The sequence below is a fragment of the Dromiciops gliroides genome, chromosome 2 (genome assembly GCF_019393635.1).
Source record: "Dromiciops gliroides isolate mDroGli1 chromosome 2, mDroGli1.pri, whole genome shotgun sequence".
NCBI lineage: Eukaryota > Metazoa > Chordata > Mammalia > Microbiotheria > Microbiotheriidae > Dromiciops > Dromiciops gliroides.
Window position 1 is genome coordinate 31012984 of NC_057862.1, and position 23787 is coordinate 31036770.

Sequence of the window (23787 nt, forward strand, 5' to 3'; positions counted from 1 at the left end):
AGGCTTGTGTCCTGTGACGTAGTAAGAGAGCCTCCACTTCGTGAGGGCATTGCACAGTTAGAGGGTTACCTAGGACCAAATCAGAGGCTTTTTCTACCAAAAGCGCTGTGGCCGCCACTGCTCTAAGGCAAGGTGGCGCTCCAGCCGCTACAGGGTCCAGCTGAATTGAATAGTAGGCTATAGGACGTTGGTTAGGCCCCAGTGACTGAGTCAGGACTCCAGAAGCCACCCCCCTTTGTTCATGCACAAAGAGAGTGAAAGGCTTACTATAATCTGGCAGTCCTAGGGCAGGTGCTGATAACAAGGCCCGTTTTAATTCTTTTATGGCTGAGAGATGCTGGGGATCCAACTGTAAACTGTCTGGAACAGAACTTTTTGTAAGAGCTATGAGGGGTTTAGTAATTTCACCAAAAGAGGGTATCCATTGTCTACAGTACCCAGCTGCTCCCAGAATGGCTCTCAACTGCCTCTTAGTAGTGGGGGCAGAGAGTTGTTGAATGGCCTGGACTCTCTTAGAAGAGACAGAGCGAGTTCCAGCAGCCAAAATAAATCCTAAATATTCTACCTGGGGCAAACACCATTGTACCTTTGTCTTGGAAACCTTGTGTCCTCTCTTGTGCAGCTCCAGCAGTAAGTGACGGCTATCTTCCTGACAAATTTCAGCATTAGGAGAGGCCAAAAGTAAGTCATCAACATACTGTACTAGTATGGAGCCCTTAAAGGTAATAGAGGCCAGATCCTGCTGTAAAATTTGGGAAAATAATGTGGGACTGTCTACAAATCCCTGTGGGAGTCTAGTCCAGGTCCACTGTCTATTTTTCCAGGTAAAAGCAAATAAATATTGGAAGTCCTCATGTACTGGTATGGAGAAAAAGGCAGAGCAAAGGTCTACCACTGTGAAACATGTAGATTCATAGGGAATCGATGAAATTATCGTAGCCGGGTTTGGAACTATGGAATGTCTAGGAATAACATAATTATTAATCGCTCTAAGATCTTGCACAAAACGATAAACAGGTTTACCATCTGGCCCAGGCTTGGGTTTTTTAACTGGCAAAATGGGAGTATTGCATGGAGAGTGATGACATGGAATAATAATACCCTGGCTTTTCAAAGCCTCAATTATAGGGGTGATCCCTTCTATTGCTTCCCTAGACAATGGATACTGTGGAATGGAGGGGGGTGGTCCCCCCTTAACTTTAAAGGTAACAGGCATGGCAGACTTAAGGAGCCCCACCTCATTAGGGGATGAGGCCCATAAAGACTCAGGAATGTCAGAGGGGATTTTGGATACCTCCCCTGCTGTTCCTTGAGCTTCTGTAAGTAAAATTGGTAATAAATGAACAGTATCCTCTGGCAATTGTAAGGAGACAGCCCCATCTGGAGCACAAGATATGGTTGCTCTAAGCTTGCAAAGGAGATCACGACCTAATAAATTTACAGGGGCATCAGGCATGAGTAAAAATGAATGTTCCACTGTTAAGGGCCCCATAGATACCATGCGAGGATTCAATTTTGCCACTCTCTGGCTCTTTCCTGAGACTCCCACTACATTCAAAAATCCTACAGGTCTACACCCAGCATCTGGTTTGCTTACTAATACTGATTTAGAGGCTCCTGTGTCTAGCAGACAATCATAATAAGTCTCCCCCACTTTTAAGGTGACATGTGGTTCATTACTCTGGGGAGGTGAATGGACTGGCACAAGTGCATTCAAAAAATCCGGATCTGGGAATATATGGCTTTCATTATCTATGTTCCATTCCTCCCCAAGACACCATCATTCCTGTGTCCTCTTCTGAGGGGGGTCTTGGTTACCATTATTCTGGTACTGCCTTTCTGTATTCCTCCAAAAATATCTATTTCTATTTTGATTTCGCCTGTAATTAGAATTAGAATTTCTTCTCCAAGTCCTACATTCTCTCAATTCATGCCCCTCCTTACGACAGTAACAACACACCTTAGTGTCCTTGTTCCGGTGTCCACATGGCTGACTAGGAATCGCTGGTGCCAGAATGCTCTGTTTAGGGTGATCTGGATCTTCCTCACGTGAGTCAAAGACATAATTTGCAAGTTCCTTAATTCTATCTACTGAGAGATTTCTCCAGTCTGGACATTGTTTCAGAAAGTATCTGCGTATTTCTGGCAGTGAATTATAAACAAATGTGTTGAGAATGATACAGGAATCTCTTAAATCTACTGGATCCAATCTGGTGTACTGTCTAGCGGCCTCACAAAGTCTATCATAAAATCTGTTTGGTCTTTCATTAGCCTCCTGAGGTAGGCTTAAAAATTTCTGCCAGTTTTCCGGTTTTCTAGAGCAAGATTCCATTCCCTTCAGAAGTGTTTCTCTAGCATCTTTTAATCTTTGGAAATCCCTATCATCATTATAATTCCACTCTGGATCCTTTAGAGGCCATTCCACATCGGCCTTACCTTTCGCAACAAGGGCATTTCCTGCTGAGATAATATCTGTAATCTCAGTTGGGGACAGTAAAGTTTCCAAAAGGCAAGTAACATCAGCCCAACTGGGTTGATATGCATTAAATATAGTCCTTAACTGTGAAATTACAGTGTTTGGATTTTTCTCAAAACTAGGGATGATTGATTTCCATGCGCTCAAGTCACTTGGTCTAAAGGGGCTATATTTTCTGACTTGAATTGGCACTCCCTTCTTACTATGTTCTATAGCTTCCTGCAGAGGGAGTAGTTTCTGCTGATCTGATTCTGAACTTGGATCATCTCTAGTAGAAACAGCCATTTTGAGGTCTCTCTCCATATGTGAGAGTTTCCCCCACATCATAACAATGATAATAACAAAAACAATGATAATAACAAAAACAAAAAAAAAACAACAAAAAAAAATAAAATCCTTAGTCGTATGAACTATGGATGTGGTATTAAAAGGTATTTCAATTGCAGGCATAAAATTTCTACTTATATTAAACGTATTTTCCCAAAGATTCTCACGTATACTATTATACAAAAAACCTTTTGCTGCCTGAATGAGGAAAAAACCAATAATGTTATGAAGGACCATTGAGTAAACTATTCCTCTAAGTCGGGATGTTATGCTGTCCCAATACATTCCGATGAGAAAAATCAAAGGGATGGTAGAATATTCTAGCATCTTGCCCTTTAAACTGGGCTGGCTTTTCTGTTTAAAGCAAGACTTTTAGAGGCTTAAAGTCTTTAAGGGAGATTAGACAAAGGGAAAGTCCGCGGGGGGGGGGGGGGGGGGGGGGGGGGGGGTATTTGGAAAATCCACCGAATTAGCCGGCTTATGGCCAAACTAGGGAGGGTGGGAGGGTCCTTAAGGTCCCTTCGTGGTCGCCAAACTGTGAGATTTAAAATTGGATATTAGATCATAAATCTCCCCTACTTAACCCTTCCCTTAACTCATCTCCCAGACTAGTAAATGGAAGAAGCTTCTGGTTTTCTAGATAGAGCCTTTATTGTATATAAGGTGTTGTTGATTAGAAGGATAGGAAAACAGAAATACAGTACAAATCGTCTTAAATCTAGGCTTAGTCTATATTCCTTATAAAAACTCACCAAACCGATTTAGGCCACCTTTGGAGTGAGTCAGACCGTCTGTGCCGCGCCGCCCGGCGTCCCGCCAAGCCGGCAAAAAAGGCTACTCTCCTTCTCTCCACCCCGGAAGTCCCAAAAAACCCGGCAGGCAGTCTGACATGCGCAGCAGGCGCACTGTACCTGGCAGGCAGTCTGACATGCGCAGCAGGCGGACTACCCGGCAGGCAGTCTGACATGCGCAGCAGGCAGACTGTTCATCTCCTCCCCAAAAGGGTGGTCCTTGAAAAACTGGCGTCTTTCAGTTATCCTAACCGACTGTTAAAAACTTTCATATTTTACCACAGGACTAAACTGGGGACTGTTGACTATTTGGCTATCTGACTTCGTTAATTTAATGTGGGCCGTTAAGTTCCACCACACTGCTCCACTCCCAAATTGATAAGCAAAATATTAAGAAGCCTCTTAACTAAATAATCAAAGCAGAGTTTATTTATGAGATACTACTTAAAATTAAGAATACAGGGAAATAAAATGTACAACCTGACTGCTTTCCTGCGTCTCTTTCCACTGTGTCTCTTTCCCACCTGCTGCCCTTCGAACTTCTTGAATACAATAAGGGCCTTGGCCGCCTCCGGCCTCAGGACACATTACACTTTCTCTGGTTTGTATTAAGGCCTGTAACCTTGTCAGCCCAGTCTCTCCTTTTCCAAACCGAACTCTCCTCCGTCCTTGTCCGGGTTCCCCTCTAGTCAGCCTCTCTCCTAGTCCGTCCTTGAGTCTCCTCTAGTCTGTCCTCTTCTAGTCAGCCCCCCTTCTTTCTAGTCCGTCCTTGATCCTTTTCTATCTAGTCCGTCTCCCCTCCTCTAGTCAGCGCCTCTCCTTAATCTTGTCTCTCTATCTAGTCCCCTCCTTTTAGTCCGTCCAACTACTTCTTTATCTAGTCTGTCCCCCTAGGCAGCCCTTCTCCTCCTACTCTAACTAGTCCGTCTTCCTCTCGTCAGCCCCCCCCCCCGGGGAGGGGGGGGGGGAGTCTCACTCCCAGGTCTATATATACCTTTTCTTCTCTCCACTCAAATCTCGGGGCTTCCTTCGCCCCCACAGACCAAGCTAATCTGCCAGCCAGGCTAATGCCTCAGCACAGGCTATCTTTTAGATAGCTCTGCTCAGGTTGGAGGGAGCTGGGGGCTTTTTTTTCCCCCCAACTGTCTGACCTGGTGTCTTGTATAACCCACGGGGCTTTTTTGCTCAGCTGAAGCTGAGGAGGAGGGGAAGAGACCCTGAGGGCCTAAGGCTTTCTAATCTCAGCCTAAAGGTAGGGTCCCCAAATCAAAATAAATTTCCACACAACCTTGGTTCTTCTGGCTCAAAATCTAGTGGTTCTTACTCTCTCCCTACATTGGACAACACTACCTTTCAAGTAGTACAGGGACATAACTAGGGTAGGGTGAACTGGGCTTCACTCCAGGGAGCTAAAATGTGGAGGGATCTTAACAGTCCTTTGAGTAGTACAGAAGTAACACTTACCAAATGACTGTGATTGTCTCTTGACCTGTGGTGATAGATAACTAAATGTGTAATTAACGGGAAAACTGGAGATAGGTATCCTTTATGCAAAGATGTTAATGGGTCTAACATCAGAGGAAGAGTCAGAGAAATTACAAAAGAAGGAAATTCTTCTTACCCCACATTTCCTTCTTCCCCAGCTGCTGGGACCAGTAGCTACTGAGAACAGCATGGGCAGATCCTTGACAGAAACAGAAATAGAGGGTTAGGGAGGAGCTACGTGACAATCCTGAAGACAGCAGCTGGGTGTTCTGCAGTAAATCTATTAGCAAGTACAGGCTCTGATATCAAAGCAATTCTTCCATGACAAAACTTTAAATGCTTCAAAAGTGTCCCATCTCCCTGCCCCACCCAAAGTGAGCCCAGTGCTCAGACACAGCAGGTGCTTATGTTTGCTGAATAATCACAGCTAACATTTCTATTTGGCATTCATGTACAAATGAATGAATTAGTGAATACAATGTAATGGTACTAGAGATATCAAGAGCTGTCAGATGGTGAAAGGGCAGACCTATGGAGCCATTCACCAACAATGGGACCCAAGACATCTACAGAATTCCCAATCCAGCCTCTGCTGGGTCAGACCTTGGTCAGACTTGTAAATCAGTGGCAATGGGTTCTCAGGCCTGTCTCCCTCCATGAAATAACCTCCTCATTGGTCTCCCTGTCTCAGGTCTCTCCTCATTCCAGACTGTTCTGCCCTACCCCAGTCTGCTCAAGCACAAGTCTTACCATGTTGCCCTAAGGCTCAAAAAGCTCCAGGAGTACCCTGTGGCCTCTAGGACAGGAGCATGGCCTGGACCTGGGATTTCATTGTCATTAGGGAACTCCCAGGTAAGGAAATACCCTCTGTCATTGCAAGTTGGCACTTTCTCTACCACAAGAGAGTAATCTAGAACAGGGCTTCTTCAACTCTTCCCCCTTGAGACCCCTTTTTGCCCAAGAAATTTTTACAGAACCCTGGGTATGTAGGTATATAAAATAGGTATACATAACTTTTTACTATTGCCACATTTTTCAAGACCCCTACCTTCAGTCACTTGACCCTTTCATGGGGTTGTGAGCCACAGTTTAAGAAGCTAGGGTCTAGAGCACTGAAAGATGAAGGGATCTGGCCAGGGTTTGGCAGGGGTGAGTCTTACATGGGGTCTTCCTGGCTTGGAGTCCAGGTCCCTACCCATCATGGCATGTTGTCTTTGCAACCTCTAGGATGAACTACTTATTCTTCCATTTGATTTTTTTTTTTTTTTTGGTGAGGCAATTGGGATTAAGTGACTTGCCCTGGTTCACACAGCTAGTAAGTGTTAAGTGTCTGAGGCTGGATTTGAACTCAGGTCCTCCTGAATCCAGGGCCGGTGCTTTATCCACTGCGCCACCTAGCCGCCCTTTCTTCCATTTGATTTTTAAAGCCCTAGGCCCAGCCCACCTGTCCAGGCTGATTGCAGGGGACTCCCCTTCACACACCCTACTTTTCATCCAAACTGTATGCATTTAATAAATGCTTGTAGGTTGACTGATTGAACCAGACTTTTCTAAGCACTAGACATAAACAGATACTAGCCACAGGTAAATGGGTAACTATTTCCAAAACTTCTCTGGTTCCCTATAAAAGTGGAAAGTCTTCTTTCTGCTGGGATGTCTTATGAAATAGCTGGAAGAAACCTTATAAGTCTATCTAGTCCAAATATCTCATTTTACAGATGGAGAGACTGAGGCACAGAGAAAGTGAAATGACATGTCTAAGGTCACACAGATAGTAGTACATGGGCTGAGTCGGTACTAGAACCCAAATTTTCTGACTCCTGCATTGGGGCTTCTTCCTCTCTGATGCTGCTTCTTGGGAAATATTAATTTATACAATATTGTCTGTAATCATTGGATGAAATTATTTTCAGTGGCCACTGGTTACAAGGAACACCTCAACTTTCCTGAACACCAATTTGGCACTGAAGGAATGTTGCAATGCAGCAATACAAGTCAGTTGGGAAGTGTTCTCAAATCTACCTCCACAGCAATTCTTTAATTCATCCGTCAAGCTGGTTCAAGTCCTCCTCATCTTTTGCCTGGATCATTGTAACTAGTCTGTATTTGGTCTCCCTGACTCCAGGATTTCCCTCCTCTGATTCATGGGGCAGCTAATGTAAGCAGCCTGGAAGGATAAGCAGATGCCAGACTGGGGGGCTTTTACACTCAAGGTAATAGGGTGGCATTGAAACTTCTGGAGGGGTGATGTGTGCTTCAGACTTTACGAGGAAATGGAGGATGGATTGGAGCAGGAAGAAATTTGCATCATTGGTCCAAGATCAGGGAGGTGACAGAGCCGAGGGCCTGCTCTTCAAGTCAGCAGGACAAGGAGCAGAGAGACACAATCTATACTGGTTCTCCGCCCCTTCCCCAAGTCCAGCTTGATTTCTGATTTACAACCTTCCAGACAACAATGATTTATTAAATTCTTACTATCTGCTCCAAGAAACAAATCCTGTCAATGGGCCTAGAGTTAATTCACACAAGGGCAAAGATGGACTTCATTCAACAAACATCTATTAAAGCCCCTGCTTATTACTTATTAAGCACAGACTCATGGAAGGAACAAAGATCTGGGGGAGCTTTAGGGGATGTTTGTGTCTGGAATGTTCAGAAAGAAGTTCTAATCTGCTGCATAAACGGGGCCTGCTGGGTATGTGGGCTGGGGAGAGGGACCCCAGAGGACACACAGCCTGAAAATGTCAGACTGGTGGCCCTCTGGCCTTTCTCGGTGTCCCCAGCTCTTGGCACACCCATGGATGGGTGCTCAGGAAGGCTTTGCTCACTTGACTTGTTAGAGGCCCTCTAATAAAGGTCCTCCCATAGCTGACTCCCCACCTCCAAGCACAAACAGACACTCACCTGTGACAGGGTCTTCTGCCACACCAACCCAGGGGGCAAAGTATCTGGAGTAGAAGTCATAGCCTTGGCTCTTTCCACCTCCCTCTCCTTTGAGGGTGAGTATGAGTCCCCTCACTTTGCCTGTGTTTTCAGCCTGTATCAGATTTCCTGTGTTCACTTCCAGGTTCTCTAGGAAGGACCTTGTAGAATGATTGAGAGGCATCATCATACATTGTGCCCTCACCAGCCCCTGAGACTATTTTTCCCCTTTTTTTCTTTTCTTTTTTTTGCAGGGCAATGAAGGTTAAGTGACTTGCCCAGGGTCACACAGCTAGGAGGTGTCAAGTGTCTGAGGCCGGATTTGAACTCAGGTCCTCCTGAATCCAGGGCCTGTGCTTTATCCACTGTACCACCTAGCTGCCCCCAGCCCCTGAGACTATAAAACAGGCACAATTCTATACAGTGTCCCATCTATACCCCCCCATACCTGTTATACTCCCCATCAAAGAGAATGAAAAGATAAAGCCCAAAGGAGACCAAGTCTCTCCTTAATAAAGAATGTCTAGATTGAACCATACTATTTCTTTTGGTTTTGGTGCTGTTGTTTTTCTTTTTTTGAAGTTTTTTCCTTTTTGCTCTCATTCTTCTCTTATAACATGACTAATGCAGAAATATGTTTAATGTGATTGTACATACATAACCTATATCAGATTACTTGCTGTCTTGGGGAGGGGGGGAGAGAGGAGAGGGAGGGAAAAAATTTGAACTAGAAATCTTATAAAAACAAATGTTGGGGCAACTAAGTGGCGCAGTGGATAGAGCACCAGCCCTGGAGTCAGGAGGACCTGAGTTCAGGTCCAGCCTCAGACACTTAACACTTACTAGCTGTGTGACCCTGAGCAAGTCACTTAGCCCCAACCGCCTCACTAAAACACACACATACACACACACAAAAAAAACCAAATGTTGAAAACTATCTCTACATGTAACTAGAAAATAATAAAATACTTTTATAATAAAAAAAAGAAACAATGAGCAGGATTTCAGAGAAACCTGGAAGGACTTACATGAACTGATGCTAAGTGAAATGAGCAGAACGAGGAAAACATTGTACACAGTAACAGTAACATTGTGTGATGATCAACTGTGATAGATGTGGCTCTTCTCATCAGTGCAATGATACAAAACAATTTCAAAGAACTCATGATAGAAAATGTTCTCCACATCCAGAAAAAAAGAACTGTGGTTTCTGAATGCACATTGAACCATACTGTTTCTACTTTTTACCTGTTTTTTTTTCTTTTTTGAGGTTTTTCCCTTGTGTTCTGCTGCTTCTTTCACAGCATGACTAATGCAGAAATGTTTAATGTGATTACATATATAACCTATATCAGATAGCTTTCCATCTTGGGGTGGGGGAGAAAAATTTGGAACTAAAAATCCTATGAAAACAAAGGTTGAAAACTATCTTTACATGTAACTGGAAAATAATAAAATACTCTTATGATAAAAAAATAAAGAGGAGGCAGTGGATAGAGCACTAGCCCTGGAGTCAGGAAGACCTGAGTTCAGATCCAGCCTCAGACATTTAACACTTACTAGCTGTGTGACCTTGGGCAAGTCATTTAACCCTCAATACCCAACCAAAAAAAAGTAAATGAAAAAAAAAAAGAACGTCTAGTGGTCCAGGGGATATCCAGTCTCACTGTATGTGGCACAAATAAGCAAATACAGAGGAAACATCTCTGGAAACTAAGCAGTCCAAAGTGTGCTTACATCATTAGAAATGAGTTTGTGGCAATAAAGCATGGCTCCTTTTCACAAGTCATGGGTCACTTATGCAAAGGACAATGCAAGGACAGAGACACACACAGTGAATGTAAGCTGCTCAGGGCACATGGCCAGTGATGACTTCTGTACAGTGATTCACACACCACCTGAAATGAAGTACTATCCCACAATACAGCACTAGTATCCAGCAAATGCTTAAACAAACCAACAAACTCACCCCCCACACACACACACACAAGCAAACAAACATCCCCCCTGCCCCGAAAAAAACCAAAACAAAAAAAAAAACCCAACCCCAGCAACCTGGGGGAATGCTTGTAGCATGTTAGGTGTATCCCTTGGGAGAAGTTACAAAGAAGGAGGCCAGAAATCAGCCAGGATGAGAAGGCATGGAGGGGCTGAAATCAGCACCTGGACAGGGCACTGAGGCTCATGCAGAGAAGCCTCCAAATTTACCTTCCATAAGAATCATCCAGCCGAACAAGGAGCTTCTTGGTGTCTGGAGAATAACGGACGTCCTGAACCAGCACCTTGCCTAGCCCCAGCTGGAGAAGAGAGTGGAGACAAAAGGCTTCTCAGGATGGAGGCAGTGGTCCCCCTCAGCTCTTACAGCCCCCATGACACCCCCACCCCCAGGGAACCAATACCAACAGTGGGACAAGGACCACCAAGATCCTGTTCTGCTCTTGTCTTGCTCACATCTAACATGGTTCATTCCTGAATGTGCTCCAGGGATTCTTCACCTTTGTAGGCCCTTGTGACAGGCTGGTGAAGTCTGTGGACCCCATCTCAGACTCTGCACTGGCCCAGATTCTGTTTACCCTTACCAACTCTGTGCTTGACCAATAATAAACAATGCTGATCCTTCAAGCTCACAGTTTGAGTTGAGAACCAACCTTGATTAAGTCCTGGATTTCCTTAACATCCTAAATTTAAAAAAAAACAAACAAACAAACATTTACAACATGCTGGTTACATGTGGCACATAAATAATGGCAATGGCCAACTATGCCAACCTTGGGATGGGTGGGATAAAGAGGCAGATCCATGATGATTCCATCTTTTGCTTGTCTGGCCTTCAGTTCCCCACTCAGAGTAACAAAAGTTACAGTTTGATTCACATTTTCTGCCAAAATAAAACAGTATTTTAAATTGAAAAAAAGGGGAGCAGCTAGGCAGCACAGTGGATAGAGCACCTGCCCTGGATTCAGGAGGACCTGAGTTCAAATTTGGCCTCAGACACTTAACACTTACTAGCTGTATGACGCTGGGCAAGTCACTTAACCCCAACTGCCTTACAAAAAAAAAAAAAAGACTCAATTTAAATTGAAAAAAAAAAGAATCAAATATAAGGGGGGGAAAGAAAAAGAAAATATATATAAGAAAAACAACTTTTGCCCATTTGTCTTTAGAGAGTGTCTCTTTTTTTTTTCTTTAGTGAGGCAATTGGGGTTAAGTGACTTGCCCAGGGTCACACAGCTAGTAAGTGTTAAGTGTCTGAGGCCGGATTTGAACTCAGGTACTCCTGACTCCAGGGCCAGTGCTCTATCCACTGCACTGCCTAGCTGCCCCACCCCCCTTTGATTTATTCTTAATCCAAGATCCTGTGCTCTTTCCAGGGGTCAAACGAACAGCTTAAAAAGGGAGAACAAGATAAGAACAAAGACACATTACTTATTTTGTGAAATAACACAGCTGAGGAAGCCAATGTAGCATGCCCACAGAGAGGGACCTCCGTAGCAGGCGTGAACCACCTTAGCCCAAAGCGGGAACCTTTGCAGAAAAAGAAAGAGAAAGTTAGCATTTGAGTGAACTCAGCTCAGGACAATCTCCCCTGCCTCTGTTGCTGTTTTCCAAAGATTTTTCCAAGATGCATTTGGGGCAGGAAGATGTTCTTACAGGAGAGAAAAAGCTAAGACAAACACTTGAACATCTAGGGCAAATGACATTGTCAGGACGATTCCCCAGGAGATGAGTTTAATGGGAATTCCTCTACTTCTACAATTCAATATCCAACAAAACAAAAGAAAACAATTTCTCTTCCATATGCTAGGTCCTCTAAAAGGTAAAATTGCTCCAAGGCTATGAAAACTTGCTCACTTTGGGTAAAGCTGTCTGTTGGATGCAGTTTCCGAATAAAAGCTGTTTCAGAAAGGTTCATTTCTCTTGCGATTTTTTGATGCATTTCTTCATCCAATTCCTAAATTAAGAAGAGGTCCAGAAAATACCAGTCAGGCTTCCTCCATATTGGGTAACAGGAATAATAATACCACAGATTAATAGAGAAATGGTGAGCCAGGGAAGTTATACAGATAACTTTTCTTTAATCTGGTAGTAGATGCAAAGGATGAGGTCATGCAGCAGGCTGTGATCTGAAGTGGGGATGTCAGGGGGAGGAGAGGGGAAAGAGCACAACTCAAGAGAGTAGGGATCCATTAGAGCCTTGTAGGATTCCATGGGAATTTTTGCTGAGGAACTGAAGACACTCACAGAAATTCTATAACAGAAATGCATCCTCACAGAGTGTCTTTCCAAAGAACATGGGCTCATAGACTTGTAAAGAATTAATTGTTATTTGAGGTTTTTATGCCTTGGCGCGCACTGGCCTGGGGCTCCGCAAACCACACAGTACTCCACCCACTGGTTGTAGCTGTTGACAGGGCTCTGGCACTTCACGTCATCACCACTCGGGCCTGGCAAAATTATAATGATTGGAAGCCTAGTGAGGGGCAGTCATGTGACTGTCAGAGCAGCCATTTCATTGGCTGGGACTGTGTGGGGTGTTTCTAGGTTTGGGGGAGAAGAATTGGGCATTGTAGGTGGAAGCTGGAAAGCGGCGTTCTGCTGCGTATTTTCAGCTGATTCCTTGGCAGTGGTATTTTTCAGGTATTATAATTTCCCTTTCCCCATTTTTATTTCCTTTCCCTTGATCCTACTGATCCTGTTTGTTTGGTTTTTTAAGTTTGTTCTTGTTAAAATAAATCTTGTTCTGTGTTGAGGGAGGCTGCCGGTCTCCTTCCTTGCCCCAATATTGCGGCGAGCCGCTTAGCTAGCACTTCCCAATGAAAAATTGGTCCCCACAGACTGAAGGCTAGAAAGGACGTCAGAAAACATCTAGTCCAACCTGTGCCTCTCTCCCCCCCTTTTCTGTATATAGAGCTGGAAGGAATCTTAGAGATTGTTTAATCCAGCCCTCTCATTTTATATATAATTAACCGTATTAGGGTACACTGAGGCCTAAACACTATGTGGTACACGCTATGTGGGGTCTTCAGAGGTAAATACAGTAGTTGAGGAAATGGTCCCTTTCATTAGGAGTCTATAACCTCATTGGGGAGACAAGCCATAGATATAACTAATTTTAAAAACCTTTAAATTTAATTAATTTTAATAAGCTTTAAGCCATAGACATACATTAATTAATCAGTTAATCAAAGAGGGTTTATTTTATGGTATTTACTATGTGATAGAGTTTTGATGGTAGATGTCTCTTTAGCCCCCATACCCTTGGACCCTAAGAGTGTTCTGTAGCACATGCTGCCCCTTTGGGAATCCAGGATGATTGGCCAACATCCCTCTCATCTTCAATCATTCCCTGGCCAGGAGCTCCTTCCCCAAAGTCTACAAACCTGTTCAAGTCTACCTGATCCTTACAAAACTTTCACCCAACCCTGTCAAAGATTGTTTTCCACCTCTCTTCCCTTGTCTCGACTTCCTTACTGTAACCTGTCTTCTAAACTCTCCCCTACTCCTGAAACCGCTCTCTCTAGGGGGCAGCTAGGTGGCACAGTGGATAAAGCACCAGCCTTGGATTCAGGAATACCCGGGTTCAAATCCAGCCTCAGACACTTGACACTAGCTGTGTAACCCTGGGCAAGTCACTTAACCCCCACTGCCCCACAAAAAAGAAAAGAAAAGAAACTGCTCTCTCTAGTTATCGATGGATGATCATTTAAATGTTCAATCTAATGGCCTTTCCCCCATTACCAGCCATCTTGATCTCTTTTTAGAATTTGACATTACTGAGAGCTACTCTCCCTGGGTTCACCCCCGCAACCTGTCAGAACATTGTTTGGAAGTCACCAATGCTGGTTCCTGATCCATGTCCCATCCTCCACGTGTAAGGATATCCCAAGGCTCTGTTGTAGGTGTTTTTCTCTCCTTTCTCTAGGTTCTCTCCCTTGGTGACCTCACTGGCTCCCATGGCGTCAATTATCACCTCTCTACAAATGACTCCTAGACCTACGTATCCAGCCCTCACCTTTCTCCTGAACTCCAGGCCCTCATCACCAGCCTATTAGTCATCTCCATTTAGATGTCCAATAGGTATCTTGAACTCAGAAAGCCTAAAACAGAGCTCCCGCCCTTCTTCTTTAAACTGGACCCTTCTTCAAATTTCCCTATTTCTTTATTCTACATTTTTTTTTAAAGTGGGGCAATTGGGGTTAAGTGACTTGCCCAGGGTCACACAGCTAGTAAGTGTTAAGTGTCTGAGGCCGGATTTGAACTCAGGTACTCCTGACTCCAGGGCCAGTGTTCTATCCACTGTGCCACCTAGCTGCCCCACTATTTTACATTTAATAAACATTTTTATTTAAAGTCTGAATTCCAAATCCTATCCCTCCCTCCATCCCTCTCCTCCCTCCCCCGCCAAGGAATAAGCCCATAGAGGTAATACAGTGCAATTATGTAAAATATTTCCATATTAGTCATTTTGTATAAGATGACTGAAATAAAAGAAAAAAACAAAAGAAGGAAAAATAGCATGCTTCAGTCTGTGTTTAATCAATATCAGTTCTTTCACTGGAGGTGGATAGTATGCTTCATCATTAGTCCTTTGGGATTATCTTGGATCATTGTTTTGCTGAGAATAGCTAAATCATTCACAATTTTTCATCAAACACTCTTTTTTTTTTTTTTTGGTGAGGCAATTGAGGTTAAGTGACTTGCCCAGGGTCACACGGCTAGTAAGTGTCAAGTGTTTGAGGCCAGATCCGAACTCAGGTCCTCCTGAATCCAGGGCTGGTGCTCCATCCACTGCGCCACCTAGCTGCCCTGGATGTTTACTTGTTAAAAGGAACTCACTGACAGTTAATAGGAGGGTGAATGAGAGGGAAATACCCCAAAATGTAAGAAATTTCCCATATGGCTTTGTAGCATCCCCTCTGTCATACCTCTCCCACTCCCACTGACAGGCTGGTTCCTTCTAGTATCTGTTAGTGCACATTCCCACAGCCATACATCAGAATTCCACACACACACAATGATGAATTGCCTACACAAAGCAATCAGCTGATGAAATGTACAATTTTTGGCTAAAACTGTTCAGTGAGAACAGTAGCAGTAAAATCTACTCCACAAGTAGATGGAGTCAGTAGGAGGAGCAAATACAAACACAGAGGATTCCAGTTGGAAGACCCACAAATTGAGCCAAACTGTGGGTGAGGAATGATGACTCATGCCTCCTGTGATGAGGCTGGCAGGGCCTCTGCAGTCCTTGTACCTCTCTCCCCATCCTTGCAGGATGCCTGCTTCCCTGCTTGGCCACCGTCACCATGCCCCAGGCTTCCTCTAGCTCAGCTGCTATCCTGACCTAGGGCACTGCGATCTACTTTCTCAAAGAACTGAAGCCCACCTGCCAGGACCATCAGGAATCTTGCCTCTGGGCCCCGCAGTATCCCAACTTCCCATGCTGGATTCTCAACCCTTTGTGCATCTTCCCTAACTGGACTTCCTGCCTTGCTCTCTGCTGGGGGCAGTGTGTCCTAAGGCTGTAGGCTCCTTTAGGTGAGGCCAGTGCCGATCTTCTCCCTGTCTTTGCTGGATTCTGGAAGAGGCGCCAGGGGAAAAGAGAAGAACAGACTCTTTCCCCAAAGCTGAACCACAGCCGATCCTGCAACCAATCACTAGAAGTTTTCTGTGATGAGGTATCTGCTGCATTCATCCACTGGCCAACCTATAATTCCATAAGGTTAACTGAGGAATTCCTTTACGTTCTGCCATCCAACAGTAGCAAAGTTTAACAGCTCCTTTATGCCTTGTTAAGACATAATGTGTCTGTGCCAAAATGTGTCGCCATTTCAACTGGCCCCCAGAAGCTTTCCAGATCCAACTGAGCTCAAGCAGGTAGGAGCCTGCTCCCAATGGAGGGAGGCGGCCATGCTTCTGACTTGTGGTTTGTCACTGCACTGATGTGGCCTCTCAAGTCTTTACGAAGTACTTTTCTCTTCTTATGGTACAATAATATTCCTTTACTTCATATACCATAAGGTTCAGCCCTATTCCCCAATAGGGGGGGGCGGCAACTTGGTTTCTATCTTTTGGTTACTACAACAAGAGATGCTATAAATATTTTGTACCTATAGATCCTTTCCCCTTAATTTCTTTGGGGGCACTAGTAGTCTCGTATAGTTGGGCAAAAGGTTATAAAAAGCATAGTGACTTTGGGGGACTTTGTAAGCCTTAAAGCCCTAACAATTATAAATGTAAGCCCTCCAAAGTAAGTAGAGAAGTAAATGGGGGGGGGGTGTTCTATAACTGTCAGAGGGAGAATTACATTTTGAGAGCCAACAATCACTTAAGAAATGTGTATTAAGCATCTACTATGTGCCAGGCACTGGATTGGAAAAGAAAAAAACCCACAAATGATTCCTGTACTTAAGGATCATATACTCCATCAGGGGAAAAATGTGTACATTTCTATATTAGTCTAAACATATACACACAAAGAAACAAAAAGATATTGGGGAATAGGTGGGAATTATTCATTCAAATAAACTATCCACAATCGTTATACCCCAAGTGTGAAAACCCCCAGTGCTCCCCACAGCATAAAGGATTCAGGATTTAGAGTGAGAGGACCTGGGTTCAAATTCCAGTTCTCTGCACTTACTACCTGTATGACCTTGAGAAGGTCACTTTCCCTCTGGTACCTTGACTGCTTCCTCTGTAAAATGAAGGGGTTGGACTTGATGACCTCTAAGCTTGCTTCCGAGTCTCTGATCCAGTAAGCCCTCCATAAATGCTTTTCCCAATGGAATCTTCCTTCATGGCAGTTAACTTGGCAATGGACAGAAACTGTGACTGACAATCCAGTAAGACTTGGAGGGACAAGAGTTGGGTACTATTTGTTCTCCCAGGCTCCCATTTATTGATCACTCTGAATCCGTCACCATAGGAGGGTGAACTGTACAAGCTAAAATTGTACCACTCAAGCACAGAGAAGAAAGTTTTAAAATGCTCCCATCTGGTGGTGGTTTGGAAATACAACAACCCTTCTATAACCCCATGGGATCTGAGTGGTGCTGCCCTCTTAGATGTTGATGAAGGAAGATAATATGGCTGCTGCAGATGGCATGGGTGTCTGCAACTCAGGAATTCTGTCTCCACCACTTAGCACTTAATTATATATGCTTCTGCATTATTCTCTAATTATTTGTTGTATTACATCTAGTCTTCCCAGTCAGACCATTAACTCCTCATACATCTCAGTCTTAGCTTGTATGCCCTGAGTTGTGGGATGCATGATAGCTATTCAATAAACATTTGTTATGGACAGCTAGATGGCTCAGCGGATAGAGCACTGGGCCTGGAGTCAGGGAGACCTGAGTTCAAATTTGACCTCAGATATTAGCTGTTTGACCTTGGGCAAGTCACTTGACCTATTTAACTTAATCCACTAGAGAAGGAAATTATAAACTAGTCTATTATTTTTGCTAAGAAAACCCCAAGGATAGTATGGTCCATGGGGTCATGAAGAGTTGGATACCATTAAACAACAACTACTATTTGTTAATCAAGTCTTAAAGGGTTTCATCACAATTTTAAGGGCTAAAATGATCATTCCTAGTTCCTTCTTCCCTGTTGCTATTAGCCTTATTCCAGAGCTTTAGTCATAGACTAGTTTTAAAGGTTCTCAAAACCTTCCTCCACTCTTGCTTCTGTAAGGGATAAAATTCTAGGTAGTCTGTCTAAAATATCTAATGAGTGGTCGCCAATAAATTGTAAGCTTTAGCAAGAGTTTAGACTTTTAAGCATTTATTAAGGAGAATAAGAATTTGGTGGAGAGAGAAAGGCCTAGATTCATCTATCAATGGGAGAGCACATCTTTAGCTCCACTCTCAACCAGAGTCCTGACAAAAGAGAGAGCACCAGCATTGCTCCCTCTTCCTCCCACAAGCAAATGTCACTTCCTGACGCCAAAGAAAAGACGCGTGGTCCTGCCCTCAGAGGCCTTCTCCTTATGATGGAGCTTTCCTACAGTAAGTCTCCAGCAGGTGGCGTCATTCCAATCGTTACACTTCCAAAGGTCATTCATTGATTCAGCAAACAGATGTTACGTACCTGCTATTCCCTCAACGTGGTACATACCTTATTGTTTTCAAGAGGCTTCCAAAGAAATGGGAGTTTTTATTTCAGCCTCAACACACTTTATGAGCTTTGCATAGTGTTGGTATTGGCTATACAAAGATAACAATTAAAGGGAGACAACAGGCATACCGATAAGTCAAGGCCATCAATATATTTTGGTGGGGAGGGGACCACTAGTAACAGGGAGAATCAGAAAATGCTTCTTTGGGAGATTTTTTTTTTTTTTTTGAGCTGAGCCTTAAAGGGAGCTAGAGATTCCAAGAGGCAGAGAAGAGAAGGGAGGGTGGTCTAGTATAGGAGATGACCTTTACAGAGGCACCAAATACCACATGTGGTGAGCAGCAAACACACTAAATTTAGAATTCAGGGCTGGGGGTAGGGAGTAATAGGGAATCATCCTGGAAAGTTAGGTTGTCGTCAGATAAAAGGCAGATAAAAAAGCTGAATCTTATTGCTCAGAGGCAATAAGGAGCTAGGGAAGTTTCTGGATCAGGGAAATGATGTATTAAGAACAGTACTTTAGAAATAGTTATCTGGCAGCTGTGTGTAAGATGGTGTGGAAAGGGGAGAGACTGGATGTAGGGAGACAAATTAGGAGCTTACCATCATGGTCAAGGCAAGAAGTGATGAGGCAATGAGAGCAGATTAAAGAGAGATTTTGTGGAGCTAGAGTTAATAAAACATGGCAATTGATCAGTTATACAGGATGAAGTAAAGAGTGGACAATGATCCCCAAGGCTGTGAACCCGGGTGCCATTGACAGAAACACAGAAATTAGAAGGGGGTGAATTTGTGGGGAAAGATAAGTTCTATTTTGGACATGTTGAGTTTGAGTCATCTCTGGGGCATACAGGGGGAGGGGGGCACATAGGGGCTCCTTATATAGATTCCAGAGTCATCTGCATAGAGATGGTAGTTGAACCTACAGGAGCAGATATGTTCACTTGGGCATCAGTTTCTTCACCTGTAAAATGGGGAAGTTGGTTTCTGAAGTTTCTTATAGCTCTAGAGTTAGAAATCCTGATTCAGAGCTCTGAAGTTTGTCAAAGATGCTGTCCTTTTATATCTGCACGGTCACTGACTCCATTGTTTTCCTAATCCCGTTTATTTCACTGTACATTATATCAGTTCATACAATTCTTCCCAAGTTTCTCAGAATTCTTCATACTCTCATTTCTTATGACACAAGAATATTCCATCAGATTCATAGGTCACAATTTGATCAGCCATTCCCCATCTGATGGGCACAATTACAGTTCTCCTTCACATAAACCTATTATTGTCCTGTTATTGTCCCCTAGAGCCTAGCTCTAAACATTCTTTATCAAATTGTAGCAAAACCAGCATGCAGACACTAAAAACAATAAGCAGAAGGACAGAAAGACAGTCAGGAAGGTATTTGTTTTAGAGAAAAGAGAGGGGTTGGAAAACTCGTTCCATAAAAAACCAGAAAAACAAAACAACTTACATTTTCTAGGAGACAAACAGCAGCAGGGTTCCCCCGGAATGCTTCCCCGGTGAAAGCATCTACTACAAAAACAGGGAGCTGCATCTTCCTTAACATTCTGTTTCTTAAAAAACTCTCAGAACTGCGGGGTGAGGAGGTATTAAGTCGCTGGTTATATAATCAAAATGTTAATGATTTATTTGCTGCATAAAACGGACCTTTGGTCCACAGATGGAAGGATAACATTTACCTAACTCAGAATAACATTTACTTAATTCCTGGAGAGTTTTCTTTTTTATTTCTAACTCAGGCTGACTTAATCACAGGACAATTTTCCTCCTAATACCCACAATCTGAAGTTTGAGCTATCTGGTTCAGGAAGGGAGCAGAAAATTCAAGAGGCAGCAGAGAGTTTGGGGGCGGAGCTTCAGAGCCCCAGGGTTGGTAGGTTTCCTTGACCTGTGGCCGCATTCTGCCCTGCTGCTCCACTTTGTCTAAGCAGTGGCGGACTGGGGACGTGACTTTTTCCTGAGCTTGAACTTGCTAGTGGAGGTGGCTCCTCTGCAGATCCCTTATTTCTTGCTCCAGCTCTTGCAGGATCACCCTCCTGGAATGTTTGCTTCGCCCAACTTAACGGAGACCACAGCGGGGAATTTCCATAAAAAGGCTAAAAGAATGAACGAAGCATTTATTAAGCGCTTACTATGTGCACGGGTCTGTGCTTTGTAAGTGTAATTTAATCAGCCAGTACAAAGAAGCTGACAGGCTGGGACAACTCTTCCTTGCCCTTCACTCTGGCCCGCTCCCTTTCGCCTTTTGCTTTGGGAGAAGGAGAAGGAGGCGGGAGAACCCTTGGCAAAAGAAAGACTCCATGAGGTCAGAAGCAGGGAAAACTACATTTCCCGTGAAGCATAGGGGCTTGAAACGCTAGCGCTGATTAGAGGAGATTAGGACCTTGTTTTCCCAGAGGGCGCTGCTATCGGAAACTGATCTCTGATTGGTGAGCAGCCGCCGGAGCGAGGCACTGATTGGTGTGGAGAATGCTGGCGAGGGGACTTGTGGGAAGAGAAGCAGCCTGTAGGAAGTCAATTCCCGGCACGCCGCTCTTCTTTCCCCAGTTGTGCCGGGGCCGCCGGCTCCCGGAGTATAGTCAGCCGTTGGCCGCGCCGCCTCCCAGTTATGAGGCGCCTCAGCCCCTATCTGAGCCGGGCTGCGCTGCTGTCGCGCGGCCGGCCGCCTCCCTGGAGCTCCCCGCGGGCCTGGCTGGGCGCCGCGTGCCCGGAGAAGGCGGCGCTGGCCCCGACCGCGACCGCAACCGAGGAGTGGGGTCCGGAGCTGGGCTCGTGGCCTGAGCGTCTGGCTGACTTGGTGACGCCGTTGTGGCGGCTGGCCTACGAGCAGCAGCTGCGGGTGAAGGCGGAGGCGCTGCGCGGCCTCCTGGAGCGGCTGGAGGAGCGCCTGCGGTCGCTGGGGAGCCCGGACGCCGCCGAAGCGGGCGCGCTGTGCTCTCGCCTGCAGCCCTTCCGGCCGTCGCCGGTGATCGAGGGCTACCGGAATAAGTGCAACTTCGCCATCCGCCAGAGCCCCGACGGGCGTCCCAGGACAGTGGGCTACGTGCTGGGCGGCGGGCAGGAGCAGCGGCTGGTGTGCGTGCCGCCCGCGCACCTGAAGCACATCCCCGAGAGGCACCAGCGCGTGGCCCGCTGCTACCAGGCCTTCCTGGCACAGAGCCCGCTCGAGCCCTACCTGGACGTGGCGGCCAGCGGCCACTGGCACGAGCTCACGGTCAGGAGCACGCGGCGTGGGCACACGATGGCCGTCATCTCCTTCCACCCGCAGCAGCTGGGGCCTGAGGAGCTGTGGGTGCATAAAGAGCAAGTCCGGGACTTCTTCACCCGGGGGCCCGGGGCCGTTTGTGACCTGACCTCGCTTTACTTGCAGGAGAATGCCAGTGCCCAGTGCGGCCAGCAGCAGCCCTGCTACCAGCTGCTGGCGGGAGAGCCGCACATTTTCGAGGACCTGGCGGGCCTGAGGATCCGCATCTCTCCCGGCGCCTTCTTCCAGATTAACGGAGCTGCTGTCGAGGTTCTCTACCAGGTGGTGGGGGAGCTCAGCGGGGTGGACGCCAATACTCTCCTCCTTGACCTCAGCCAGGGAACTGGGGCCACCAGCCTGTCCCTGGCCAGGCGAACAGCCCAGGTCCTGAGCACTGGCTTGGTGGGCCAGGCCGTGGGGGACGCCAGGTGGACTGCTGCTTTCAATGGAATCACCAACTGGGAATTCCACGACGATCACGTGGAGAATGTAGTGGCCCAGCTTGTCAAGTCCCAGGAGGCTGGTCAGTCGCTGGTGGCTCTGGTGGACCCTTCCCGGACTGGACTGAACAGCCAGGTGGTACGGGCCCTGAGGAACTGCAGAGCCATCAGGACGCTGCTTTTTGTTTCCTGCTACCCCAGTGGCAAGGCCAAAAGAAACTTCCTTGAGTTGTGCTGCCCCCCAGACCCAGACAAGGATCTGCTGGGGGACCCTTTTGTCCTGAGACAAGCTGTGCCTGTGGACATGTTTCCACACACCCTGCACTATGAGTTGGTGCTGCTCTTCACTAGGTGACTGCCCCCACCATCTCAGCACTCTGCAGGCCTTCTCCGTTAAGGACTGAGTGTTAGCTTGTGCCAACTCGGGCAGGCCCTGGACTGACCCTGCTTTCAGAAGCTAGACTCCAACTTGAGTCTTAAGGGGCTTGCTTCCTGGCCCATTGGCCAGGTCCTCCCAGCTTACCTCAATCAACACACTGTTTTGTGCAAAGCAGGCCTTTGACGCATGAAGTTCAAGTGAAATGAGAGAAAGATGACTGCATTGGTGGATTCTGGGAAGCAGAGAGTAGTGGCAGCAAGAGTTTGGGGCTGGTGGGCAGACTTCTGTTAGATTCCAGGTCAAATTGACCCTGGGAAGGAGACAGCCTAGCAGTTGCAGAGCCGTAGCCACTGGCAGGACCCAGCCTGAGCCAAGGTGCTGGAGCTGCCTTTACTGGTGTTTCCATTCCCCTACTCTTGGCTATAGGAAAATCATAGCCTAACCTGGTTGCTTTCTTCTTCAGTTGTTTGTGACTCTACCCCATGTGGGGCTTTCTTGGCAAAGACTCTGGAGAGGTTTGCTGTTTCCTTCTCCACAGCCCATTTTACACATGAGGAACTGAGGCAAGCAGAGTAAAGTGGCTTGTCCTGGGTCACAGCTAGCAAGTGTCTGAGGCCAGATTGGAATTCAGGAAGAGGAGTCTTCATGACTTCAGGCCTGCAGCTCCTAACTACTGCACCACCTAGGTGCCCCTTACCAGGTAGAGCTGAGTCCCAGCCATGGAGAGGTTCAGTACCTAAACTTCTCTGAGAGGGGGAAAGGCAATGAGACAGTACTCAGAGCATTGGCTGTGATTGAGTTTTGTGACTTCTTTGTTTATCCTTGTCCTAAATAAAAATGATATTGTTTTCATAACATTCCCTATCCTCATTTGACAAGCACCAAGTATCTTCCAGATGCTGAGCACCAGCCAAAGCAACTTAGGTTCTAATGAGGTGCAACCATGTGACCACAATGCAAGATGGGTACAAAGTCATTCCTGGGGAGGATGATGACAGGTTTCATATAGGAGGTGGGTCTTGAGCCCAGCTTTGAGGAAAGCTTGGCTTTCAAGGGGGACAGACTTTGAAAAGATATGGAGGTGGCAGATGGGTATTGGGAGGAGGCCTGTTTGGCTGGAACATAGAATGTGTGAAGGAAAATGGCATGCAACAATGTGGAGCAGTTGTCTAGAGCCCAGGAAGGGTGTGTATTCGGAAACAGCAATTTCTTTTATCCTGGGATGAATTTTTTTAAAGCACATATCATATGCCCACAATTGTGTTGGCCCTAAAGGGTGCCATGGGAAACTTCTTGATTAGGGGAGTGGCAAGGTCAGACCTGTACTTTAGAAACAGGCTTTTGGCACATGGAAGATCAGAGTGGAAAGATACTTAAGTTAGGTAGCCAAGGATGACATTTTTGTAGTAGTAGTCCAAGTGAAAGGGTGATGGAACAAGATTATAGCTTTATATTTCTTTATATAGTCTTTATTACATTACTTACATGAGGACCATGAACTATACTAGAATGAGCAAAGACCCTGGATACTTGGATTTATATAAAAATGTCTTAAGTAACTGCACAAATTTGAACTTTTCATG

General features: G+C 45.5%; 2 protein-coding genes across 2 annotated transcripts in view; one reads left to right on the top strand and one right to left on the bottom strand.

Annotated features, from left to right (window-relative positions):
- The window catches only part of LOC122743684 (phenazine biosynthesis-like domain-containing protein), a 32445-nt gene extending 12050 nt beyond the window's left edge, over positions 1 to 20395 (bottom strand). Inside the window, exons 1-8 of the mRNA XM_043988796.1 lie at positions 19592 to 20395; positions 11854 to 11953; positions 11428 to 11526; positions 10770 to 10879; positions 10650 to 10679; positions 10210 to 10298; positions 7984 to 8162; positions 5216 to 5278 (exon numbers count right to left, since the gene is read on the bottom strand). Coding sequence (XP_043844731.1) covers positions 5216 to 5278; positions 7984 to 8162; positions 10210 to 10298; positions 10650 to 10679; positions 10770 to 10879; positions 11428 to 11526; positions 11854 to 11953; positions 19592 to 19687 — 766 coding nt within the window. The 5' untranslated portion in view covers positions 19688 to 20395. The remainder of the gene's footprint in view (positions 1 to 5215; positions 5279 to 7983; positions 8163 to 10209; positions 10299 to 10649; positions 10680 to 10769; positions 10880 to 11427; positions 11527 to 11853; positions 11954 to 19591) is intronic.
- Positions 20396 to 20441: 46 nt separating this feature from the next.
- Positions 20442 to 23048, top strand: LOC122738205 (tRNA (uracil(54)-C(5))-methyltransferase homolog). Its single transcript, XM_043980263.1, has 2 exons — positions 20442 to 20474; positions 20579 to 23048. The coding sequence occupies exons 1-2, from the start codon at positions 20442 to 20444 to the stop codon at positions 22178 to 22180; spliced, it is 1635 nt and encodes a 544-aa protein (XP_043836198.1). The 3' UTR covers positions 22181 to 23048.
- Positions 23049 to 23787: the final 739 nt, after the last annotated feature.

What these genes read in the sequence shown, in the direction of transcription:
- LOC122738205 (XM_043980263.1), top strand. Translation starts at nt 20,442, where the DNA reads ATGAGGTCAGAAGCAGGGAAAACTACATTTCCC. An exon ending in CAGGGAAAACTACATTTCCC is followed by an intron (nt 20,475 to 20,578) that starts GTGAAGCATAGG and finishes ATTGGTGAGCAG; the next exon opens with CCGCCGGAGCGAGGCACTGA.